This window comes from Labrus mixtus, chromosome 15, assembly GCF_963584025.1.
Source record: "Labrus mixtus chromosome 15, fLabMix1.1, whole genome shotgun sequence".
NCBI lineage: Eukaryota > Metazoa > Chordata > Actinopteri > Labriformes > Labridae > Labrus > Labrus mixtus.
The window spans coordinates 5,512,053-5,535,757 of record NC_083626.1 but is presented as its reverse complement, the minus strand read 5'-3'; the positions used below and the strand labels follow the sequence as shown (position 1 = coordinate 5,535,757).

Sequence of the window (23,705 nt, the reverse complement as noted above, 5' to 3'; positions counted from 1 at the left end):
TTGTCTGCCAGGCGATCAAATCACTCTCTAGTTCGACTCATTTTGCCTCGAACACACATTACCCAGCTCCAGTGGAGTGCCCTGATCAATGACTCAAGGCTACTATAACTATGAGTTATATTTAACACTTAAGAATTATAAGTCTGATAAAGTCTGGCAAAGAGCAATATACACATTTAGAGTATTTCTGAACCTGTGAGTGCACATGAACAGAGCTTTTATCAGCCCCTTCTCGGTTTAATTCCTCTGATGGATAAATGTCAGATTTTTCTTTGCACTTGCACAAACTTTTTAGTGCAGAGAGGCTCATGTTAACCTTAATCATTTGTATCTTGCATAGTGGATGTGTATTATGTCACACAAAAAGCCTACTTACATTGCAACCGATTTTAAAAACCTCCCACAAAATCAGGCATCTTTATGCGGTAACACACAGAAAAAATCCTGCAAAATCCTGGAGGGACTGACTTAATAACATGCACCATGCTGTTCTGACATTGATTCTGTACAAGCCTCAACATTGCTGGTGCAGCAAGCCATTTGCTATGATTAAACTAAATCCCAAGAGTTATAACACAAGTAACTGCAGGGTTTACTTAAGCCAGACACTTTTTGTAGCTGACCCAGTGAAGCCTTTTTGACTGTATTATTGAACTGACTATTATTATTTCTACCATGCCACATATATGTATCTTCATACAAATAACACTGCTCTTGATTTAGAAATGCTTGCACATTAAAGGCAGGGTTGGTAATTTCCTCCAGATACACTTTTTTAAGATTTTGGTTGAAACAGTCTTTAGGTCCTGACAGAAATTAGTAACTCATGTTCTCTGAAAAAGGAATGAAGACAATCTGTCATCTGTAGCAGCCTGTAAAACCTTGGACCAATGTCTGCCACGAGGTACCAATCTGATGAACCAATAACGCCTCCCTGTCTCCCTGCTCGTTCTCTACCCCTTGTGTGCTCTAGCCCACACTCAAAGCATGTCAAAGATGAAGGAGTTTATACTGGTCGTTGGCCGTTGTGAGTAGAAAAATGCATTATGAAAAAGATGAGTGTTTAGCTGAATGAGACATTAGACGACGTGGTTTCTACACAATGCAAGCGATGAGCTGAGATCCGCTTCTGGACCAACAGTGCTCGTGCATGTAAGTGAGGGGGCGTGGCTTTTGAGGGAGCACAGAGGGGATGGGGGGGGTGGGTGTAGACGGAGCACTACTTTCACAATCATGCTAGTTTTTACAAACATTACCAACCCTGCCTTTAAGGTTTAACCTTAACAGCATCACAAATTCCAAGTGATGAATAAGACCAGAGTTCACAGCAAAAAGGAAACACGGTCATGTTTAAAATCAAATCCACTTCATTGGTCCCTTCACTGTTAGTACAGGTAAAAAGGCTGGTAAAGCACCAGCAGGCCATTGAATAAGGTTAACTTGAGCTCCTCTGTTTTTCTTTTTCACAGGACCTGCTCCCTGCAGACAGAGATGCTTCACTTGAACCTCACAGTGAAGGATCACTTCATGTCACAGCTTCGGATCAGCGCTCTGCTGCAGCACGGGTCACAGCACAAGCTGGGGGTTAGATAACCATCCTGATGTGCAACCAATAAATCAATGGACACTGCTGGACACAGTATTTTTTTCTTACTCAGAATATTTGTAATACTTGCATTAAACTGTGTCTCTTACATGTTTTAGATTTTTCACATTACAAGCAGTGCTTTATGAAACATGTTCTGTTTTATCTATAATTGCTGCTGCACCAACAAAACAGAGAGGATAAGTTCAGTGAACAAATGAATTAAGGTGACAAAAAGCAGACAGCTCGCTGCTCCAAACTGTCAGTCAAAGTGACAGTACTCCTTATTAAATCAAAGCATTTTTAAATGAAAATGGGTAATTTTAACAACATTCAACCAGCACAGATGTCATAGAAACATTAGCTGTAAAAAAGCTGTAATTGTGTTTATCTTCAGCTGTTCATTTGGACATTTAATATGAAGCCCACTGAGGTTTGTGAGGCTCTTGGAATCATTGGAACTGCAGTTTGAATTTCCCCATTGGCTTCTTTCTCAGTCCAGGATCTTTTCTTTCTTTCTACCAATTTTGCTGTCGTTTGCTTGCTGTCGACTTGATTTACTGGCCCTTAGTGTATGTGTGCTCAGTTTGGTTGTGTGTCCAAGCGTTGAATTGAAAGCAAGTATGTCACAAGTCATCATTAGATCCGTTTTTCTTCGATTCCAACTCTCACACAAACAGGATTGTGAGAATCTCCATCATTAGCTGGATTCTGTGGTTAGAGATGCAGCAGGACAGAAGAGATGCTCAGTTAACGGCTCACGATGGCACAAGCTTTGGTTTCAAGCTCCTCAGCATAACATATGGCAAAGCATAAATGAATACATTTTCTATTCATTTTCCTTTTTCTCCATCCAGCCTCTCCTCTGAGATGCTCACAGACAGTTGACCACAGCTGGAAATCTGCATTGTAATGAAATCAAGGAAGCCTTACATCATCATATTGGGCAAACAAAGAAGTTATTTTGCTTGAACTTCATGTCCACTCAAAACACATACACCAGCGTACACACACACATCCTTAAGCACACGTTGTCCCCAGCATCCCTTAGGGACTATTTATAGACTGTGTGCAACAACATGTCCAGACCAATGAAAGTCTGAACAGTAGGCTGGTCATTTATTCCATTCCTAGACAACAGGCAGACCAACAGCTCCAACCATAATGATGGTTGTTTGCAGCTCTTCAGTTAAATATACATGAATATATTAGCATGAATCCAAAAGCAATTTGCATACTGATATGTCTGCAGCATCACACCTTTAGCGCCATGCTGTATGGTGAGGAACTCATGCATGAGGAAAACAAATAAACGCAATGACCTGTTGCCTGCACAAACACGGTGAGACTGTGTTTGGTAATGCGCGTCATTATCACCATCAGTTCAGATGGGGACATGATAGAACAGGGATGACACAGATTAAAGAAGAAGGACAAGGGAAGGTAAACCAACAAAAAGGGGAACATCTGCTTTAGATTGGTTGTTTTTAGTTGACATTTCACAAGCTGATCTTCTCATCATTAACACACCCTGAAAAAAACCCCACTCACTTCAACTGAGCTGATGATTACTTGTCCTTTAAATAAAGTTCACATCGGGGACCAGACACACTGAAAGGTGAAGTATTAAGAAATACCACGTCCCCCTATATTGTAAATGAGGATGATACCTTTCAGATCAGTTAGACATTCCAACATGTGTTTTAAGGGCATTATTGTGATGCCATTAGGTCTGAAATTAATGTTTTTTTTATCGCATTAATTGTGTGCTATTTTGTCCCTTTAGGGGCCCCGTAGAGCCACTGCAGCATCTCCCTGTAGTCACAGTAATGGAAAAGAATGATACCACTGCTGCTTTAAATTACTAATTTCAATTTAAAAAAACTCTGGACAGCTCAGTATTTGAGTCAAAATTTCCAACTTGTGACATCAACCGTTTCACTTTTTTCCGTTACCCTTTTCACTATTTTATGTTTATGTTGTAATCTTCGATCTATCGGAAGTTCATTACTTTCTTTCAAAATAAAAGCAGGTTTGTATCCAAACCAGAAATCAAGTACCCTTAGATTAAAAAGTACACAATTTCAAAATAAAAGCATAAGAAAAACTGTTTTGAAATATAATAATATAATAATAATCAATAATATATGATTAAAAAATATGATTGAACAAGATTTACGGTTGAAATTTTAGCAATAATGATTTCAAAGAATCATTCGTTTGACAGTGCTAGTATTTTCTGTTGTATTGGTGGAAGTTCTGGGACAATCCTCTTGTCAGCTTCTCCACCACTGAGTTGGCGTATACCAAACTGATAAAAATGTGAAATCTGTGTCAGAGCAGAACCACATGTAGCTAGTAACAAGCTCTTAAAAGTAAGAAGTCCTCATCTTAACAATCCTCTCTCTCTCTCTCTCTCTCGTGACATCAAAGTGAAGAAAACTGTTGGAAAAAATCGGCATATATCCTGAAGGAGAAGTACAAGGAGAATGTAGAAAACTACTTGAACCTTTTGGTCCAACTTAAAAAAAGAAATGTGTGAGACCCCAAACTCCTCAGGGAGTGGCAGAGCCGACTTCTTTCTGGGGACACTTTATCTTGCAGAGGTTACAGAAGTCTCTAAGAAGATTATCTATCGGTGGGAAGTAGCCAGTGGTCTGTTCTTGTATGAAGGTCAGCGGGATAAACTAGACTTCAAAGAAGGACTGCTGAGGTTGGACCTGGAGAGTGGGGAGGCAGTGCCGTAGAGAGGGCCAAGGTAGAACAAATGATATCTTTGGAAAGCTTTGCAAAGTTTTGGTAAATATGCTTCTCATTCAGACATCAGATCTGCACAGCAAGGAGTAAAACAGGCTACAGTAGGGCCTCACATGGTGGGCCCACTGAAGACTGAACAAAAACAGTGGATTCAGTCTTCATACGTGTTTGAAATCAATATTAAATTTGTCACTGTGATTGCCTATTGTTCATATATTGTGTCACAACTATTGCACATCTGTCAACCCTGAGAAAAGGCTGCATCATGATGGAAAGCATACAAGCAGCTTGTGAACGCCCTTCAGGCCAATTTTGATTCATAATAAAAGGGATTTACCATCATCATCACCACTCATATACAACATGGATCAGACTTGACATGTCCATGTCTATTCATAGTTTTCACATTATGTTGCACACTGACTCGCTGCACACTACAGAAATAAAATGCATTATTATTATTATTATTACAGAGAAGATGATTGTTTCAGTTTCGATCTATGTGTTTTAACCAGTTTTATTTTAGCTTATTGAATGATAGGCAGATGTTTTCTCAATTGGATGCACTAACCGACAAGGAGATACAATAAGCCTGGGTTACACTTCTACAACTGTGAAAAGAAAAAATTCACAAGATTGTGGACTGATGTTATTAGACGCTCCGCTGTCCCTTGAGGGAACACAAGAACATGCAGTTTGCCTTTATAAGATAGGACAGCTGAAGAGAGACAGGATATGTTGGGAATGAAGAGTGGGGGATGACCTGCAGAAAAGGGCCGTAGTCGGATTCAAACCCACGGTTGCTGCAGCGAGGACTACAGCCTCTGTACATAGGGGGCGCAACATAACCTCTTGGCTATCTGGCGCCCCAATACTTTTATCTTTTAATTAACACTACTGACCCAGAACAGACAGAAAGTGACATCTTACAGGGATCCTGGTACATTCTTTAGGTAACGTTAACTAGCTCATAATTAGCACTCATGCTCTGATGGTGAAGAATTTTCTTGCCCTTCATTTTCCAACTGGCAGTATTATTGACCAAGCCACATCAAAAAAATCATGCTGACCATACTTTTATAGACTTCTATCCTGGTGGTGGTGTAAGGGGAAGGATTCTCTACTAAAAATATGTAAACATCAGCAGTGACGTTCTGACAGGACTTTCTGTTGTTAGAGATTGAAATAGTGTTGTGATTGCTGTATGAGGCTCCAAACTGTCCAAAAACTTGCCCTTTTTTCATATTATCTAAGTTTTTCTGTGGTTGCCAGTTGATGTAACATGCATTGTTTTGAAGAGAAAATGAACAAACCATGTGCTGCAACTTCACCCAGTGTTCAACAAGCCTGAGCTCTTCTTGCCCTTAAGGCCTCCACGCCAGTCACATGACTGAAAGCTATGAATAGTGTGTGTGATGGCCATGCCACATACCAATAAAGTATTCCTGTTTTAAGGAAAGTTTCAGGCTGCCGAACGTGCTCCAATGACATGTGGGGGGATTACATGTTCTTTGTATTCAGTAATAGTATCGAGTTGTACTCAGATCGGTTTGCAAGATCCTTCTAACCTTCTTAAATAAATTCTAAAGGCTTCAATTTCCCAGATTATCTTTGCCGACCTCCAGTCTTAAGGGCTGAGAAAGCAGAGAGGGAAAGATTCAGAGGGAAGTCTGAATGAAAAGGGGGAAATAATCAAAACATGAAGAATGAGAGAACATCACTGCCCCGACTGCCTGAATGACACAACATTTCTGAGAAGGAGGTCCTATAAATGAGAAGTTAAAGCTTTATCGACTGTGAACTCTAAAATACTCGGCTGCTTTTATGACTTCTAAGATGAGAAAGGAGACAGAGAATGTCAAATCAATGACCTGGTTCGGATTTTTATGCAGGAAAGAGCAGTGGAACACTCGTAAGTGATGATCGAAATTGTGTTACAGGTGAAAGAGCGCAAGAAAACAGACAAGGGTGGAAGGAGAAGCTCATCTTACTGGCTGATAGATGAAGAGCAGACAGCTCCTTCCAAGTAAATGCCATTAATAAATTTTACCCAATGTCATTTTCTCATGCAACAGTATAAAGTAATGCCATAATGAGGGTTATTTTCCAAAGACCTCACAAGCAGCTACAAGTTACTCTATAATAATTAAAGCCCCCAAGAGCAAAGCTGTTAAGAAAATAATGAAATCTCTCCAATTCCCCAATCTGTGTTCCTCTTTTTCTCTTTTTAATTGTTAGTCTTGGTTAAATAGATATTAACTCCACAAAGGGGCAAACAGAGTATACATGCTAAGCAGGAGGTCAATTAGTTTGACCGCCTCTTTCAGTAGTGAGATTGTGGATGCTACTGCGTCACATTCAGAACATTAAAAACAAAACAATAGATGTACTTAGGCTTAAAGAACTATACTAAAGTACATAAAATGTTTAGATAAAAATGCTAATTGATTTCTGGAGGAACCGAGGCAGGCTCACAGATGTATTTCCTAAAACTCTCTTGTTTTATTGCTTTATCTTGCATAATAAAGTGATCTTCTCCGAGTATAAACCTTATAACATCCTCTTTAAATACAACTTACTGTATCATCCACACAGAAATGACTCACAATATAGACCAGAACATCCATTAACCCTGCATGCCGCTCTGCCTCTCTCCAGCACTGAATGCTGATGTGGACATTTGTATGCAAATCAGCATGATTAAAACATTGCAGAGACTGTACAAAAATGAACAGTTAATGAACCCGCTCAGTATTAACAAAGGTCTGTAGGGTTATAACCTCTATTAGAGAGAAGAATCACACAACAGCCCTCCTTACATTTACATACAAGGCTTGTTTAAGCCTAATATATTATGGTAGCTCATAGAAAGAAAAGAAAGGCGGGCAAGTTGATTGTTATGTAGCACAGAGGTTAAAGAAGCAGAGCACTACAAATCCCTGGCCGGATGGCACAACAGTCTGGTAAGATGACAGCTGGTAACCAGAGGGTTGTCACGATCTGGAGATGCAAGCTCCATACTTTTTAGCCTCAGGCCTCTCATGGCTGACTGCTTGTGGATGGTGTGTTAGGATCAGTAAAAAAAAGCAGAGGATTACTTTTCTCACTTCTTCCCACATTAACACATTTTCTGAAGGTACACCTCAAAGTCTCAGGTCTGATCCAGCGTGTGCAGCATGAGATGATTCTCAAGAAAGATACTGAGGTTTTCGCAAAGAGTAAAAGGTTCGCATAGAGATTGGCAAGACAACCTTTCAAATAAATAATGTTATCGATATAAACAGTGAAGAGCATGGGTCCCAAAAGTGAACCTAGCGGCACACCTCTCTTAATTAAATTAATTATATCATTTTACTGTCTATTTTGACAAAGATCTGTGTGTGGCTTGTGGTAAAAAATAGACAAGCCTCCTAGTCTGTTGATTCTCTGGGCAAGGCTGCTCACGCCTGCATTTTGAAGGCTCTGTTCCCCAGCCATCATATGCTGCTCAGGTCATCTGCATTAAACAGGCGTCAGAACTCCACAAACAAATCCAACATACACAAATCTCATGAAAGCATTTTAATAATGTTAATTTTGTTTAAATCCCCCAAACACACACACACATACACACACACACACACACACACACACAATATTCAACATTTTTAAGAACAATTTGGACATTGATGTTCAAGTTAATATGCAGTACCAGGCAAGACTGAATGCCAGCCATTGCATTTACTGAATGCAAGCTTTGGCTAGCTTGCTAATATTGGCTTAAGTAATAATAAATGTCACAGCAACTGCAGAAAGCATATTGGATTAAGTTAATGGATGGAGTGGAATGTGGGTCAAACTGTGACCTTTTGCCAGCAGCACAACATTCATGGTCTGAGAGAATTGGTGCGGCTTTCTAGAAAAGTCACAGCAATTATGTCTTTAAACAGCAGATAGCAGGGGTGCCAGTTTAGCTTGGCTGTTACAGAGCAGACACCCCATGTAAAAAGAAATCACCTCGGGCTTGACTCCAACCCTCCACTCTTTGGTGCATGTCTATTCCACGCTCTCCTCCCTATACCAACTGTCTCTCTTCAGCTGTGCATTTAAATAATAGGGTCTGTCAGATGCCAAACATTCTCTTCAGTCTATCTGACAAAATAAGCATAAAAATCAACAACATTTGTTCAAACCTATACAAAAGTTACTGAAGGTGAAATGCTTGAGTGAGTGGTTTTCAGTTTGCTTTGCCTTGTCCTGTGCCTGTCCAATGTGACACCAGGTGACACAATGGTTTAATGGGTCAATGCACAGTTCAACATAAAACCACAAGGGATGAGGAAACTGTTTAAATGGAGTCAGTCAGTGGCAGCAAACAGGCACTAGTAAGCTGACAAGACAAACAACAATGTTTGCCTTCAGGGCAAAAATATCGCTAGAGTTCTCAAGTAAATAAATGATTGCCAGCATGGACAGTAATGTTCAAAATATGACTTTGATTGGCTGAATAACCTTGAATCTCCCTAGAGTTGTTGGGGTTTGTTTGTGGGTTGTGTGTTCAAGCTAACCTAACAGCCAGTATCACAGGTTTAATTCAGGGGCAGATCCAGCATATCTTCAGACTAGTATAATTGCCTGAAGGTGTGCTAACCTGTCTACTTGGCTTGCTATTCAATAACAACAATGGCAGAGAAGAAACAAATTGAACTCATCTTTGCTATGGTACAATTTCCAGGTTTAGAGTGGCTGCTTATGCCAGGACACTGTACCTTCATATAGTTTGCAAGTTTTCTTGTTGATATTTCCTGCAGTAAAAGTAAATATTAAACACACTGAGCTATCTAAAAAAGACCTTACTTTCTTCACAGAGGGAAAAGGAGGTTAACTTTCATAGCAACAATAAGCATCAGTGAGAAGTGCTCTGAAACTGAGGTAGTGGGCCCTGCCAATGCAAAAAAAATAAAACTTCAGTGGACACAGACCCTGATACGTTCAACCTCTTGTTGTTTGTGCCTGGACACGGCAAAGCAGAGAGGACGGGAAGTAAGCCTTCGAGAAACGGCCTATGCTGTCAACCAAATCAGAAGTCAGCAATGGTATAGTTTGTTTCTCTGCTATAAGGATATTTGATTTATATGTTCTTCTTAACTTATAAATAGGTTGGCAAGAAACACAGTTAGCTGCCCAAAGCCAACAAAGGCACAGCTCTAACATAAGATAGACTTTTGGATAAACTTGACCAAAATCCAATGAGAAATAAACACTGAAATAACGGTTTGAATACAAAGCTACTTGCAGTGTTTTCTCTGTCTTTGTCAGTCCTCCTCCTCTTGTCCTACACTCTGTGATACTCTCACTGGGAAGCGCCATGTTTTGTCTGAAGCCTCAGGAGGACATTGCATTTGCATATGCTGCTGTTTCTTTTAATGTTGTTGCTTTGAAGGCTAGCTGTATGCCACACTCACTTGTGTCTCTGCTTGTGTGATCTTTGATCTCTGTGAGGGTGACACCGACAAGACACACACACAAAGGAACAGAAATGAAAGAGACAGTTGCGGAAATGGAACACCAAACCCCAGCAAAAACAATGAGACAGGGAAATTAGTCACACACACTGAAACACATGTGAAACACATGAACACACATACACTGCACACACATAGGTTCAGGTACAAGACACAGGCACCCAGGGATCAAGTCCGGCTGATATGCATGTAAAATGTCAACCCTCCCACATGCTACATGTGAAACACTTCACGCATTAATACATACTGTATGTCCAATGTGTGTTGAACATATAGAAGAAAGCGTTCAGTGTTTTATGGTATCTAAAGGACATCTAAGTATAAACTGAAGCTATAAAGTAAGAAGATGACAAGATTAACAGGAATTATATCAGTTACAGATTTTCTTTAACCACAGATCTCAGATGTTTCCTCATATACACAGAACTATTTTTGCTTACATAATGGATGCAGTTATCAGATATTACCAGACAGGATCCATTAGTAACTGTTTTGTGGAGATGATAGCTTCTTGTGTTCCTTTCTTACGTACAGTTTGACGTCAGCTCACAGTAAGCACATCATCATCCTGAGGATTTCTTCAGGAATTCATTGTATGCATTTAAGGATGCCATCTTTGATGTAACTATAATGTTTAATGGGATGGTTAGTTATGATGAACCTAGGAAAAATAGTAAAATATATCTTTATCTGCTAGTCTAAAAGAAAAAGGACAGGGCCCGTATTCACAAACACTCTGAGAATCCTCTCAGAGAGTTCCTAACTTAGTTTAAAAAAAATCCTAGCAAGGATTTGTAGTCTAGGAGAGATTTAGGAACAATCTCAGGGCAACTCTGGAGAGGAAGAGACATTAACTTTTATCTTAGTGAGGAGGCGTGGTTGACCCCGTTGCTAGGTATGACACATTTTTTCAGAAGCTGCGATTGGTTAACCAAAAAAAAAGAGAAATAAAGTGAATCATAGAATCAGACATTGTGTAAAGTAATTGTGAATTATGAAATCAACATCTGTTTGATCATTTCTAAGGCGTACTTCAAAAGTATACAGTTTACAAAATGTTTGAAATCCCATGCCTACTGGTACAGCAGCTTCTTCACATGCTGACAGTTACATCAGCAGGTTAAGAGCCTTAATTAGTGATTGGATACACCTGTGGAGGTAACCACACGTAGAGAAACTCAACATGCATGTCTCACTATGTAGGCTACCTCAAAAAACTCAGAAATGGATTGAAATGTCTGCATAAATAATTGATAATAGAGTAAATGAGTCAAAAAGATTCTTCATGTAGTGTTTGAAGAACATTTCTCCATTTTCTCCTCCGCTTGAGAGACTCTTAAACCTCTTAAAGTCCCGCTCACTACTCCTAACACACCTTAGGAGCTCGCTTAAGGGCTAAGACACTTTGTGAATAACTTTCATCTTTACCAGGATCTAGTAGGCAAAATATGCAAAAGAGTTAATACAAAGAAAATAAGGATTAGTTAAGGTATATATGACAGGTTTAACATTAAAGTACAGTTAATGTGATATATGCTTAAAAGAAGCTAGTTATGCTAACAGCAGTGCAATAGTGTGATGTTTCTGTATGTTGAAGTATGGTGTAACACAGTGAATCAAATACAATGTATATGATATGATATAAGCTGTATATTGTAGGGAAAATACAAAATAAACATTCAATCTAGTATAACTGTAAAAAGAGAGCAGTAAAAGCAGAATATCAGAAATAATATGGTATTGGGTGGTAAATTACATCATATGTATAATATGTAGAATGATAGTGAATAGTAAATTCAACAGTAAAAAGTTAATTTAATAGATTGCAAAAGTCTCAAATAAATTAAAAAATATCAAATATCAAATACAATACATAAATATATATAAAATGTGTCAAATATAAACTAATTAGTGAGTTGAGGAGACCAAAATAAGATAATATTGGTCCTCCATTCTTTCAGGAGACAAACACAGCTCCAAATAAATGAAAATGTTTCAGTTTTTCTCCCTAATTGTGAGAGAAAAATGTTTTCTTGCATGTTTGCCACAGCAGCTCTACAATGTGCTTCCATTGTGTTTCTATCTGGTTGCTCGTATTGTTGTAATAGACACACAAACACACAAGCTGTGCAACACTGCTGAGTTCACACTTAAGGCTCACACAGGCAATGTTGCATTAACTTTGCTTTCAAGTCTGCGCTCTTTCTCAAAGATGCGTTAAGAAGGAGGCCTGATAGTTGAAAAAAAAAAGGCCATTATCCATCAAAGCCCAACGCATTAAACCTGACAGAGAGGATTCAGGAAAGCAAAGGGGATAAATCAAAATGCTGCATTTCAAACTGACAGGCATGGAGTAAGTGAAAGAGTTGCACTGTTAGTATGAATGTGTGGAGGTTAGTTTGATTTTACACATAAATTCCACATAACATTGTATGCTAAAGTCAGGAAAATTCACAAAGGATTGTGGGGATTATGAAGGTGCTTAATCTGTGCAAAGAAGACACTGTGAGATATTGTGTAATTCTCAAAGGACCTGCAAAGGGTTAAATATACCCTGAGCAGAGATTCGTCTTTTTGCGGTAGTGGAATTTCCATTCATTAAAACTAGCCAAAATGGCACAAAACCCTTCCCTTTCAACAAATGTAAGACAGATGTACATTTTGAAAAACATTTACAAGTTTACAAGATGTCAAACACTTTCACAATCGCTGAGACAAATTTACAAGTGGCAGAACACTTTTAGCAGTCCCCAAACAAATTTACAAACGACAGAATCTTGACGGAGAGGGGATGTACCAAATGCAGGAAGTGATTGAGTCGGTCATTTTGTTTGTTTAGGTGGAAAGACAAGACAAACAGTGATATGAAGTGATACAGAGTTTGTGGTTACAGGAAGATGTTTTGCCCGTTTTGGGGAACTCATCTGAGCCAGATTACTCAGTTTTGCTTTTCGTGTGGACGGTCTGTCAAACTTTTAAAGGAGACCAATGAGACGGAAGGACCATATTTGAACTTCTTGGTGACTTCCTGCATTTGGTACAGTCCCTTTCGGTCAAGATTCTGTCGTTTTTGTGAATTGATTTGGGGACTGCTAAAAGTGTTCTGCCACTTGTAAATTTGTCTTAGCGCTTGCAAAAGTGTTTCAAATTTGCTCGGTTAGGTTTAGGTTAGAAAAATTCTTTGGGTTACAATAAGTAAATGGTAAAGCTTTATTTATCATCATGGTAATGATATTAAACAATGTCTCCAGATCAAGCTAAAGACCCAGCTCTTTCATGAACACCTACAGTACATAATGATATTGATGATGATAATAACATTTATGATGGTTTTGTTGCTGTTTTGTTACTCCAAAATTAACACAGCTGTCAATGTAGCTGTTGATGATGATACACTGTGTTAAGTTTCAATTTATTAATTCTCCTCTCTTCATCCTCGCATGTGTTTTACTTATTCTCAGATGTCTGTAGCTTTGGATAAAATCCTCTGCTAGAATCGTTCAATCATGATGAAGGCTTTAAAGTGATCAACTGTGTTTTTTTAAATTTTTAAACAAAACTTGTTTTATTGGAGCTGTCATGGTCACAGTGCCATCAGTGACGGCCACCTGGCAAATTCTCTTTCTTTTTTTTTGCAGAGGCTTTCATTAAAATTTCTGCATAAAATTGCTCTGAAAAAAAGGAAATCAAGAGAAGTTCATTTGAATAGACTGATTCACAGAGCAGATGAAACCGTGGAATCTCAAATTGGAGATCATTATGAACATAATTACAGCTTGATATTAGACTGAGGCGCAGTGTTCTCTGTTCATGGTGCTGAAAGTGGGATTTGGAGCAGATGAAGAGATGCAAGCACAGAAGTACTAAATAATAGTGCTGGATAATTAAAGCTTATCATAGCTGAAATCTACCTGTTCACGGATAACCATTCATTTTGTTTGGGTGCTAATGCAGCTCCCTCAGGGTGCATTCACAGGTCAGAAAAACAGAGCGTGTGAGTACAACTTGTTCATATCACTCAAATGTAGAGAGCAGCTGAGGGACTCTTTAAACTAACAAAGATTTATTGTAGAGGTAGGCCAGTGGATAGAGTTGGAGATTCGGGAGAGAGAGTGTGGAATGATATGAGGGAAAGGGGCCACAGGTCAGAGTTGAACACAAGCCACCCGCTATGAGGACTACAGCCTCTGTTCATTGGGCGTGCAGCCTAATCACTCGGCGCCCCAACAAATTTTTTTTCCTCCTGAATCAGCAGGCAAGTTATCAACCACATTTCATACATGAATTGATCACTTGTGTTTTATGGTAATGGGCTTGAGCTTGTCAAGTCACTACACATTCACTCACTGAAGGCAGAGGCTGCTATGTAAAGTGACCATCAGTATGTATACGCCAGGAGGTCTTGGAGTTAAGTGTCTTGCCCGAGGTCGTATCGAACATGTGGCTACAGGAGCTGGGGATCGAACCCCCGACCTTCCGGTTAAGAGACGACCTACTCTACCAACTGAGCCACAGCCGAATATGAAACAGCATTTCAAGCTAGGAATATCTCTTCATTAAAAACCACTGAAGGAAGGAGGAATTTGTTTCTATCTGCATCAACATCAGCTTCGATACGATCAGACTTACTATTGTAAAATCTCCTCAAATGAGAGAGGGATTTTTAGCACAGAACAAATCATGATCTAAATTCATTTTAATGGCCCAGGGGTGACACTGTGAGAAAAAATTCAGAAACATAAATCAACCATAATATGGGGTGCAATCAAGGCTGCTTATATGTATAAATGTATCCACATAAATAAATCTAAATCATTACACATTACACATGCACTCCACAAAACTGAGACTGGACAAGATCTAAAAAGGACAAAACAGAAATGGATGCTGTTGCTAATTAATAAGTGAACAACAGTCAACAGCTCGCTCTGTTAGTTCTGAAATGATGTTGCTTCATCACAATTGAAAAAGTGCAGGCAGAGCCTCAGGACACAGGCATGGTGATTGATATAATTGCCCATAAGGAAGAGACAGTTGGTCAGCCCCAAATTAAAATGGGCCAGCGACTTTGAAAAAAAAAGTTTTGCTGTACAAGCCCAACTTGTGCAACAACTCATAAGAAAGCTCCATGCAGATTTGCAGCTCGCCCTTGAGTTCTGCTTTAAAAGAATCAGGTAACTATTAACTAATGACTGTATTGTTCATTCCCCACTTACCTTGATCTAGATCATACTCCTCCATGGTGCTGACAAAGTGAGGTCTGGAGTAGAAGTTATGTGGTCCTGGTTGCTGGAGGCCCCCCAGGCTGAAGAGGCTTCGCTCATTTGTGGCACAGCAGGAGAAGGCCCTCCGGCTCGGGATGCAGGGGTAACGTGTCCAGCTCTTCGTCTCCAGGTCAAAAGCCTCCAGCGCCGTCACCGGCAACTTTCCCTGTCGACCACCTGCAGGAAGGATGAAATGTTCTTGTCTTAACACAATCGGGTTTTTACTGCTTATCTGTCAAAATCTCCTGGGGAAAAAAAAGCTGTAAAAACCTGCTCCATCACAGCAGCACATTTAGTGTTTTCTAACATGAATAACGTCTAATAAGCGATATACATTTTGAGGAATATTAACATGTACAATAAAGATGTGACATTGTTTGTCCTTGTTTCAAAAACCCTGCTTCCTTTAGTGCTTTTTCTAATCCCCTGCTCCTGTCACAAAGTTTCCTGGGTATTAACATCAGAGTCTGGTGAGCGTGCAGACGAGCACCGGACCACTTTTCATTTTGGAGTGAGAGCGCAGCACAGCAGCAGGGTGCTCCCCTAGGACACTTACAAGTTGTTTACTTCCACAAATCACAACTTAACCTTGTGAAAGACGTACAAGGGGAAGGCAAAGTGATGAGAGAGGGGGCAAATTGCAGCAATAACAATGTGGATTATACAGAAAATGGAGGAGAGGGGAGTCTCATGTCAGTGAGGGGGATGATGTAAGAGGGGTCTTTAGGGTGGGGAAAAAAAACAAGGGGACGAAGAGGAAAGGGAAGGAGGAGAACCTGAGAGGAATACACAAACAGATGGTGAAGAAGAAAGAGGCTAAAAAGACTAAATGGGACGATGACAGGGAGAAAATGTGCAAAGAGTAAAACAGGAAAAAGATAGGATAATGTGGAGGAGGGAGAGAAGAAAGTGGAAGAGGGTCAACCGGAGTGGGCGGGGGTGTCGCGGAGATCGATGGCGATAGCGAGACAAAGAGTCGAAGCGAGTGGGAAGCATTAGAGCCAGAGACATGTGAGAGAAAGACGAAAAATCCTGCTAAAGGATGTGTTCATTGAAGTAGAAATGTTCAGTTCCGATAGACCCCAAAAATTCTCATTCAAACAGAAGTCATGTATGCAGTATATATTCTGCACACAATTTAATGGAGCTCACATTCAGTGGTACTTAAATAGTCCATGACGTGATGCTGCATCATTTACTCCTTGATAAGAAGCCCATAATCAGTCAGCACCAAACTCAACTCAGCACTGATAAGACATCCTGTGAAATGTAAGTAATGAAGAGAACTGAGGGAGGAATAAACATGGAAACAAAAGGACAATGACGTCTGATTGGACATTTCAAAGAAATATATACATATGTTTGAATAAGAAGTTTGATAAGCTACGGACAGAAGGCACTTTGTTCTGTTCAAGTTATTAGACACTACAGACTCATCCTACCTTACTCTGTGCAGTGACAAACGGTGTTAGCTGACTCATCTTCATTGTGCATCTTTTTTTCCATATCTGTACTGGAACAGGTTGCAGTTCTTACCCCTGCCTTTTGTTTTGATGCTAAGCTAATTCACTCTCTGTTCTAGTAGTCTACCAGTACATCAGGCAATGTTAAAGCTTGAATATCTTGAACTTGAAACAGCGGTGTGGACTAAAATTTATGGAGTGCACAACGCAGGTGTAGAATCTCTCTCTCTCTCTCTGCACTCACATCATATGTCTCTGTCTGTAAATCTTCCTGTACCATGTAACCTGCTCTTTTGTCAAATATGATCACAAAGGGTAAGGTCTATTACATGCTCTTTTGTAAAGTGTCTCGAGATAACATTTGTTATGAATTGGCGCGAATTGAGATCAGAGGTTTGGATTCAGCTTTAGCAATTAATTTAGAAGCATAGTGTGCGTTTGTACGGGACAGCTTGTTCTTGTTAGAGACAGTCAACATGGTTGGAAAGAGGGCGAGCAGTAGCAGATCATGTATTAAATTCGTTTTTTTAGAGCAGTAACAGAAGGTGGGGAGGAACAGAAAGTGCTACGAGTCTAAAACTTTCTGACAAAGTTTGTAAATGTCAAAAAACTGAATTTAATTTCCTGTGTCATCCAGTTATGTGTAACTATCAACTATCAACTTCATTGACTCACAGTTGATGGAAAAGTGGTTTGTGAAAGAGTGCTTTGAGTTGCCTGAGTGAAAAAAGGGGGTGATATCACAGAGGATGGATTGCAGACCTCTGATAGCAGCATGAATGCACATCACCTGCCACTGCCATCTGCCCCGTCTGAAAGTACATCTCACAAAATGTACTGAATATCTTTCAGCACAAACACACTCATGAGGTTTTGCAGATCACTGTGATTTGCTCTTGTTATCCGGCTGGTTGTGGAGGAAAGCTGTCAGCACCTTCAGTAATGTGGGCGGACAGAATTCACTTTTAACCAAATACAGACAATGAGCTGGGAGGGGTCATCTTATCTTAGAATCTTAAATTAAAAAAAAGATTACACACAAAGGAGCAAATGTTGTCATGATCACCTGGAAATATGTGCTTGACAACCTTACTGTGCTGCTGTTTACAGACAGAACTCATCTCACTGTGTGTGTGGGGCTGTTAGTGTTGTTGGTGTGTGAATTCAATGTGTTTTACTGGAAGGTTCAATTAGCTATAAAGGGACCAATTTTAAAATGAACAGGTATGCATAATGGCCCATTGGAACACATGCAAACAGCACTGGAACACTTTGGGTGCGTTTATCTTTTAGTGTGTGCTTTGAAAATAAGATGGATCCTTTTTGTCTTATTTGCTAAATAATAGGTCACAAAAGCCTCAGAGATGATATTGTGATGAGTGATAAGAGTTAGGCTTCTGCATTCACACTGTAAGTGTACAACGTGCAGAGGGAGGGGGCTGCCCGCAGTCTTGTGAGGGTCCTTGCACGACCGGCTGTGTAATGAGCGTAATTGTAAATATACGTGACTTTTTATTATGGTTGTTTACACAAAGGCCCAACTGGGGACACGAGTTGGAAATGAGCAATAGCTATATACTCTTTCTGCAGCACATCAGTTTCATGCTTTGTATTGAAACTATGTTAAATTGCATTGTCCCTATTAAATAAATCAATTCAAATCAAACTGCACTGCTGTATACATGGTAGTTACTGGAGGGCACAGCAGAAGGCTTAGGCATCCCTGATGTGTGGGATGAAAACTACAAAAATGGCCATACTCCAGGAGGTTCAGAACTCGCATAACAAACATCAGTAATAAAAAGTGACATCAGATCAGCTCAGGCAGCTGATGACCGATGAACACATCAGTACACACACAGTCAGCATCCCGGTTCATTCATGTTTTATTCCATGAATGGATGAAACGGTCCAAGTGTGTCAGTTTAATGAGTGATCCTGTTAACTGGTGACTTTCAGCCGAATGTGTCGATAGATGTGGTAGTTAAAGGATCTTTTTTTTAAATGGAAACTGTCCTTGCAAATGCCTCTTTTTGTAATGTTTTAATATAATGTCAGATATACTGATCACATAGGTATTGAATGAAACAACTAAACAAATACAAATACAGCCACAGGCACACTCAGTCGAAATCAACAGTTTACACAGGGTCACTCATTGAACCGAAACACCGGCCCCAGGTCTTGCGACTCAAAAATCAGGCTTTAATTGGCCTAAGGGAACCAGGAGGCCTATGTCAGACGATCTAAGTGGCCTGGAGCAGAGTTTATTAGCTGAGCGTACACCTTCATTTAACGTTTAGTCTGACAGTTCAAACTGAAGACCGACTTAAACTTGTACCCTGTGCACTAGTTGAACTTAAGCCCTGTTTAAGTTGCACATGGGTGTAACTTTCACATCCAGGATGGAGCAGAGGCAAATAAGAAAAAGATAAACTGTCATATAACTTTTTTTAAAAGCACGATGACAGTGCATCTTGGGAGCTCTTCCCTTAACTACAGCCTGTGTTTGACTGAAATGCAGCATGCCCCCCCGCCTTGCAGATGTTGATTGCTCTAAGAGCAATTTGTGTTGTGTCGGCAAGATACCTTGTGCAGCAAGTTCTAGATATATGAGCTCAAGTTCTGTTTATACACCAAACTTTATGTTTCAGGAAATTAAAATGTAATCATCCCTGACTTACTGAAAACATTTTTTTTCAGCTGCTCTTGTCTGCTGCCTACAAACCCTGACACTGCAGCAACATCTTTGATTTAAATTGCATTCACACACAGAGACACCCAAGAGATTCAAAGCCATACGAGCTCTGATGAGTTTCATCATATGCTAGTGAGTCTGCTGCTGCTGACTGGGAACACAAAGAATTTATCAAAGAGGTTTCAGGCAACAACTGATTCAAACCCCTCGAGGAGGGAGCAGCGGAGGAGGCAATTTACAGTAAAAACTTTTTCAAGTACAAGTAAACAGACAAAACATTACAAAACGTGACAGAGATAAAGAGAGAGAGAGACAGAAAGACGAATAATGACATGGATCTCCAATTATGAAACAAACAGCGTGGAAATCACATTATTATGTTTGGACATTGCTCACAGCTCTGTGTGTGATGGGCTGTAATTTGATTAAACTCCCATTTGTATAATCTTGTGTGCTTGTTTTGCCCATGTTGATGCACTTTCCACTCGTCGTCCCTCTTTGTCCCATGGATTTGCCCGGCATCATTAGCTTCAGCCACACCATGATGAATTAGCTCGCTAGTCTGCAGACACATTATGGATGTGTTGTTTTGGGGAACTGCTCTTTTTAATTGATTAGTTTTAGTTTTAATTCTATTTTAATTATTTTTCCCAAACTCAAATGTGAAGGCACATACACCACTTCACCCAGAGCTTCATGTGTGCTAAGCTAAGAAATGAGACTTGCTAGGTTGAAATGTTTAGCTAGTTTTTGTTCAAAATCGTTGAGAAATCTCTGTTTATATGAATCTTTGTATGGTTTTACAAATATCCTTCTTTGCTCCAATATCTAGGCTACATTGAACAATCATACGTAAAGCAAGCAACTGTTAACTTGTAGCTGTTCAGTCGAGGACTCAAAAACAGCTAACCTTGCTCTTCCAGAAGTTAAAAATAAAATAAAAAACACCAATCAGCATCTCTAAAGCTCAACGATAGAAAAACGACCAATTTGACATTCAGTGAGATAACGTCTGCCAGACTATGTGTTCAAACGGTGAGTTCATGTAATCTCTACACGTTCTGAGCAACTTCTCAGGATTGTCAATTTCCAAGACTCTTTGAAAGACAGAAAGGAAATGTACTTACTAAAATGTCAAGCTTTTATTTTGTAAACTGATAGACATAGAGGGGAAACATTTACCTTTAACAACATTTATCTAGTGTGTTAATGTGTAAAGGGACAATGGAGATGCTCTGATTTAAAAACAATTAAATTGTTAAACAAAATAAATGATCATTTAGATTTAGAATGTCAGTATTTTAAAGTTTAGGATACACATCAATAAAGACTTTCTTATGCCCAGATTATGTGCCGCTCTGTCTGCTTTGAGGTTGTAATGATGATAAAAACAATTACTTCTGTAGGGGTTCATGAAAACGGTTAAAATAAATCTTAATTTTTGACAACAATATATCACTTTTTATATTCATGTGGGTTCTTATCAGTGGAATCACAGAATTAGTTTATGCTTGGACAAACATGTGCAGTACTTCATCAACTGTTCCCATACACTTTTGCACGTTTCCTGGTTTACTAAGTGCCGTCTATGTAGCATTTGCACTCCGACATAGGCAGCGCAGTTATATATGCATGCAATGATTCCTCTCATATGTCTTTATTGAACGGCATGGGCCCTAGCTTCACCAGCTACAATCAGGCACCTCCAATCCTTACACAATCAGTGACAGCAAGTGCTTGACAAAAAGTCTGTCCAATTCCTTCACTCTTACATTCTCAAAAGATGCAATCTACTTTGAGAGCTTTTCTCCTTTTTGTTTTTCTCAAATTGTGTCAACAAAGCTCCTGCTGTTTGGAGATTACAGCTACTGTCTGCTGAATGTCAATTGTTGCTTGTATGGTGTAGTGAAACGATTTCATCTCTTGGCAAGATGCATCTTCAGTGGAATAAAATGATCACAGTCTGCCCTATGAGTCCAATTTCTCTCCCAGCAGTGGTGTAAAATTCTGACCAAGTGTCATTGAGCAATAACAACCCCCCCCCCCCCCCCCCCCCCCCCAATGAGGCACAATAAAAACACAAAGCAGCGTCTGTATGGGTGTCAATCTTGCTCTGAAAGAAAGAAACAGCACCTGTACTAAACAAACGTTCCCTTTCCTTTCCAACAGAGCAGCTTTTAACTCCAACTCTGTTCGCTCGATCAATACTGAACCAAGACTGAATGACTCCTTGGACCTGTGAGTCACATTTTTATTTTCTATCAGTTCCTCTCACTCCTGTAAAACCAGGAAAATAAAGACATGGAGCTCAAAGATGTCGATCTGAAAACGTAACACTGTAAATCTCTTCACACACAGCTCACTGTTAAAACAGATGGATAAAATCGTTAAGAAGTTGGACTGGACGGAGTTCATCACAAGTTTTAGGTAGAATGACTAACTTCCTGTCACTCTCACTTTAGATCTCTCTGAGTGTGATTCCAAGGTGCAAAAGAGGTTGAAAAGCACATTGGGCTTTAAACTATAAAATTAAAATACATGAGAAATTTAAATATTCTCCACCCAGATTCTGTCTGGATGGTTTGATATTATCACGCTGATTTGTGTGCTTTTTTTTCTGAAAAGTTTAATTTAATCAGTTATTTGATGCAAAAAAAAAAAAAAGGTATAATTTGCGCCAATGGCCTAGCGGTAAGGTCGAGTCCAATGTACAGACAATATAGTCTTCAATGCGGGCAGCCTGGGTTCAAGCTCCCGTGGCGCTGTGTGCACCAGATTAGCAGAGCAGAGGAGGAACACTGAGAGGCAATGTAACAAACATTAACACATGAATCATGGAGTGAATGGGAAATGGACTTGAGCTTGTATAGCGCTTTGCTAGATTTCTGACTACTCAAAGCACTTTTATACCGGAGGTCACACATTCACACCCATTGACACTGATGGCTGCTATGTAAAGTGACCATCAGAAGTAACTAATCCCATTCAAACACATTCATACAAAGCAGATGATGGTCGAAATTTTCGCTAAGAGTGTTGTGCAGGAGTTTATCTCAGGCAGAATTTATTTTAATAGGTGGGATGGCTTTTAAAAACTGGAAACTACAAAGTGTCATAGTGAATTAAACATTGAAAAAAAAAAAAAAATGAGATGATTTGGTTTCTTACCCATCAAGAAGATTTTGTTTCCTCTTACGAAGGGTGTGGCTCCGTACCGAGGTGTTGGCATTGAGGTCAACGGCTGCCATTGGTCCTTCTCTGCGTCGTAAACCCTCACCAGAGCCTGAGGTGTCGTGTCGGCTCCCATACCTCCAAACACGTACACCTTTCCATCTGCAGACACACAACACAGACACACTGTGTATTAACAGCTTTCAAAGAGCTTATTATAATTTACTTTCCTGGCACAACAAAGCGGTCGATAGACATTTGCTCTCCAACTTGGTGTAAGGTTAATGGGAGGTTAGTGAATTTTTAAAATGCTGCCAACACCTCTGCCAGCAGCCAGACTAAGATGCATCCTGGTGCCCTTTTTGTTCCGCCATTTCTGGTCCACTATCTGTCTTATCCAATATTTATGCCCATGGACCGAGAAACTTTCAGATGACCCTCAAATGACTTTAACACAGGGACTGACGTAAACATTCCCGGCGACTGCAGTGTCATTACAATATTCAGAGCAGCAAGAGGAAGGAAGAGAGGAAAAGAAAAGTGCTGAGCAAGCAAACCCTGTGATTCTGCAGAAGCACAGGGGCGAGAAAAAAAAGAGGGAGAGGGAGGAAACAAGAAACAAAGGGAGAAAGGAGGAGAAATCATAAGAGGGGAGGACTAAGGAAGAGGAAACACGAGGAGAAGAGGAGAAAGGGCAACATTATCTTTTAAAAGCCCGTCAACATTCTCAGTTATGTCAAGGAGAGGAAGTGAGACACGGAGGGAGGAGAGAGAGTATCTCAGTCACCCTGACAGATGACAGATCCACAGAGCTGTGACTTAAACTGTGAAGAATAGAGCAATAATAAATCTGTCACTCCAAGTGCTGCTCAGCATGAGAGGGATTTCTGCAAAGTTGAGCAGTTACGCCTGAATCCAATTTAAAAAAAGAATCGACTCAGCAAGGACACTTGTAACAGAAAATGTGCAGGGCAACACCTGTGGAGAGACGAGACGGGGCAGGAATGAAGAAAAATATCCGTGGAAACTCCTGTTTTTAGATTTTTAAAAAATCTAATCCATACCTGGAGCTCAGTGGGTTCAGACACAAACACTGTAACTGCAAAGGGTCACACTTAACCAGGAAGGAGCAAAGCTGGTTTGTATTTCCACTAGTTTATTTATATTTTTTTTTAATTGCATAATAATAATCTACATTGATTGGTCTCTGAAGCTCTAAAGCTGCACACACCAAAAGCACACTTAATTTGTCGTGCAACCAAA

The 23,705-nt window shown here is 39.8% G+C and overlaps 1 protein-coding gene across 1 annotated transcript in view; it reads right to left on the bottom strand.

Moving 5' to 3' along the window:
- The window catches only part of klhdc8b (kelch domain containing 8B), a 53,399-nt gene extending 29,949 nt beyond the window's left edge, over positions 1 to 23,450 (bottom strand). Inside the window, exons 1-2 of the mRNA XM_061057317.1 lie at positions 22,440 to 23,450; positions 15,063 to 15,287 (exon numbers count right to left, since the gene is read on the bottom strand). Coding sequence (XP_060913300.1) covers positions 15,063 to 15,287; positions 22,440 to 22,578 — 364 coding nt within the window. The 5' untranslated portion in view covers positions 22,579 to 23,450. The remainder of the gene's footprint in view (positions 1 to 15,062; positions 15,288 to 22,439) is intronic.
- Between the last annotated feature and the right edge of the window lie 255 nt (positions 23,451 to 23,705).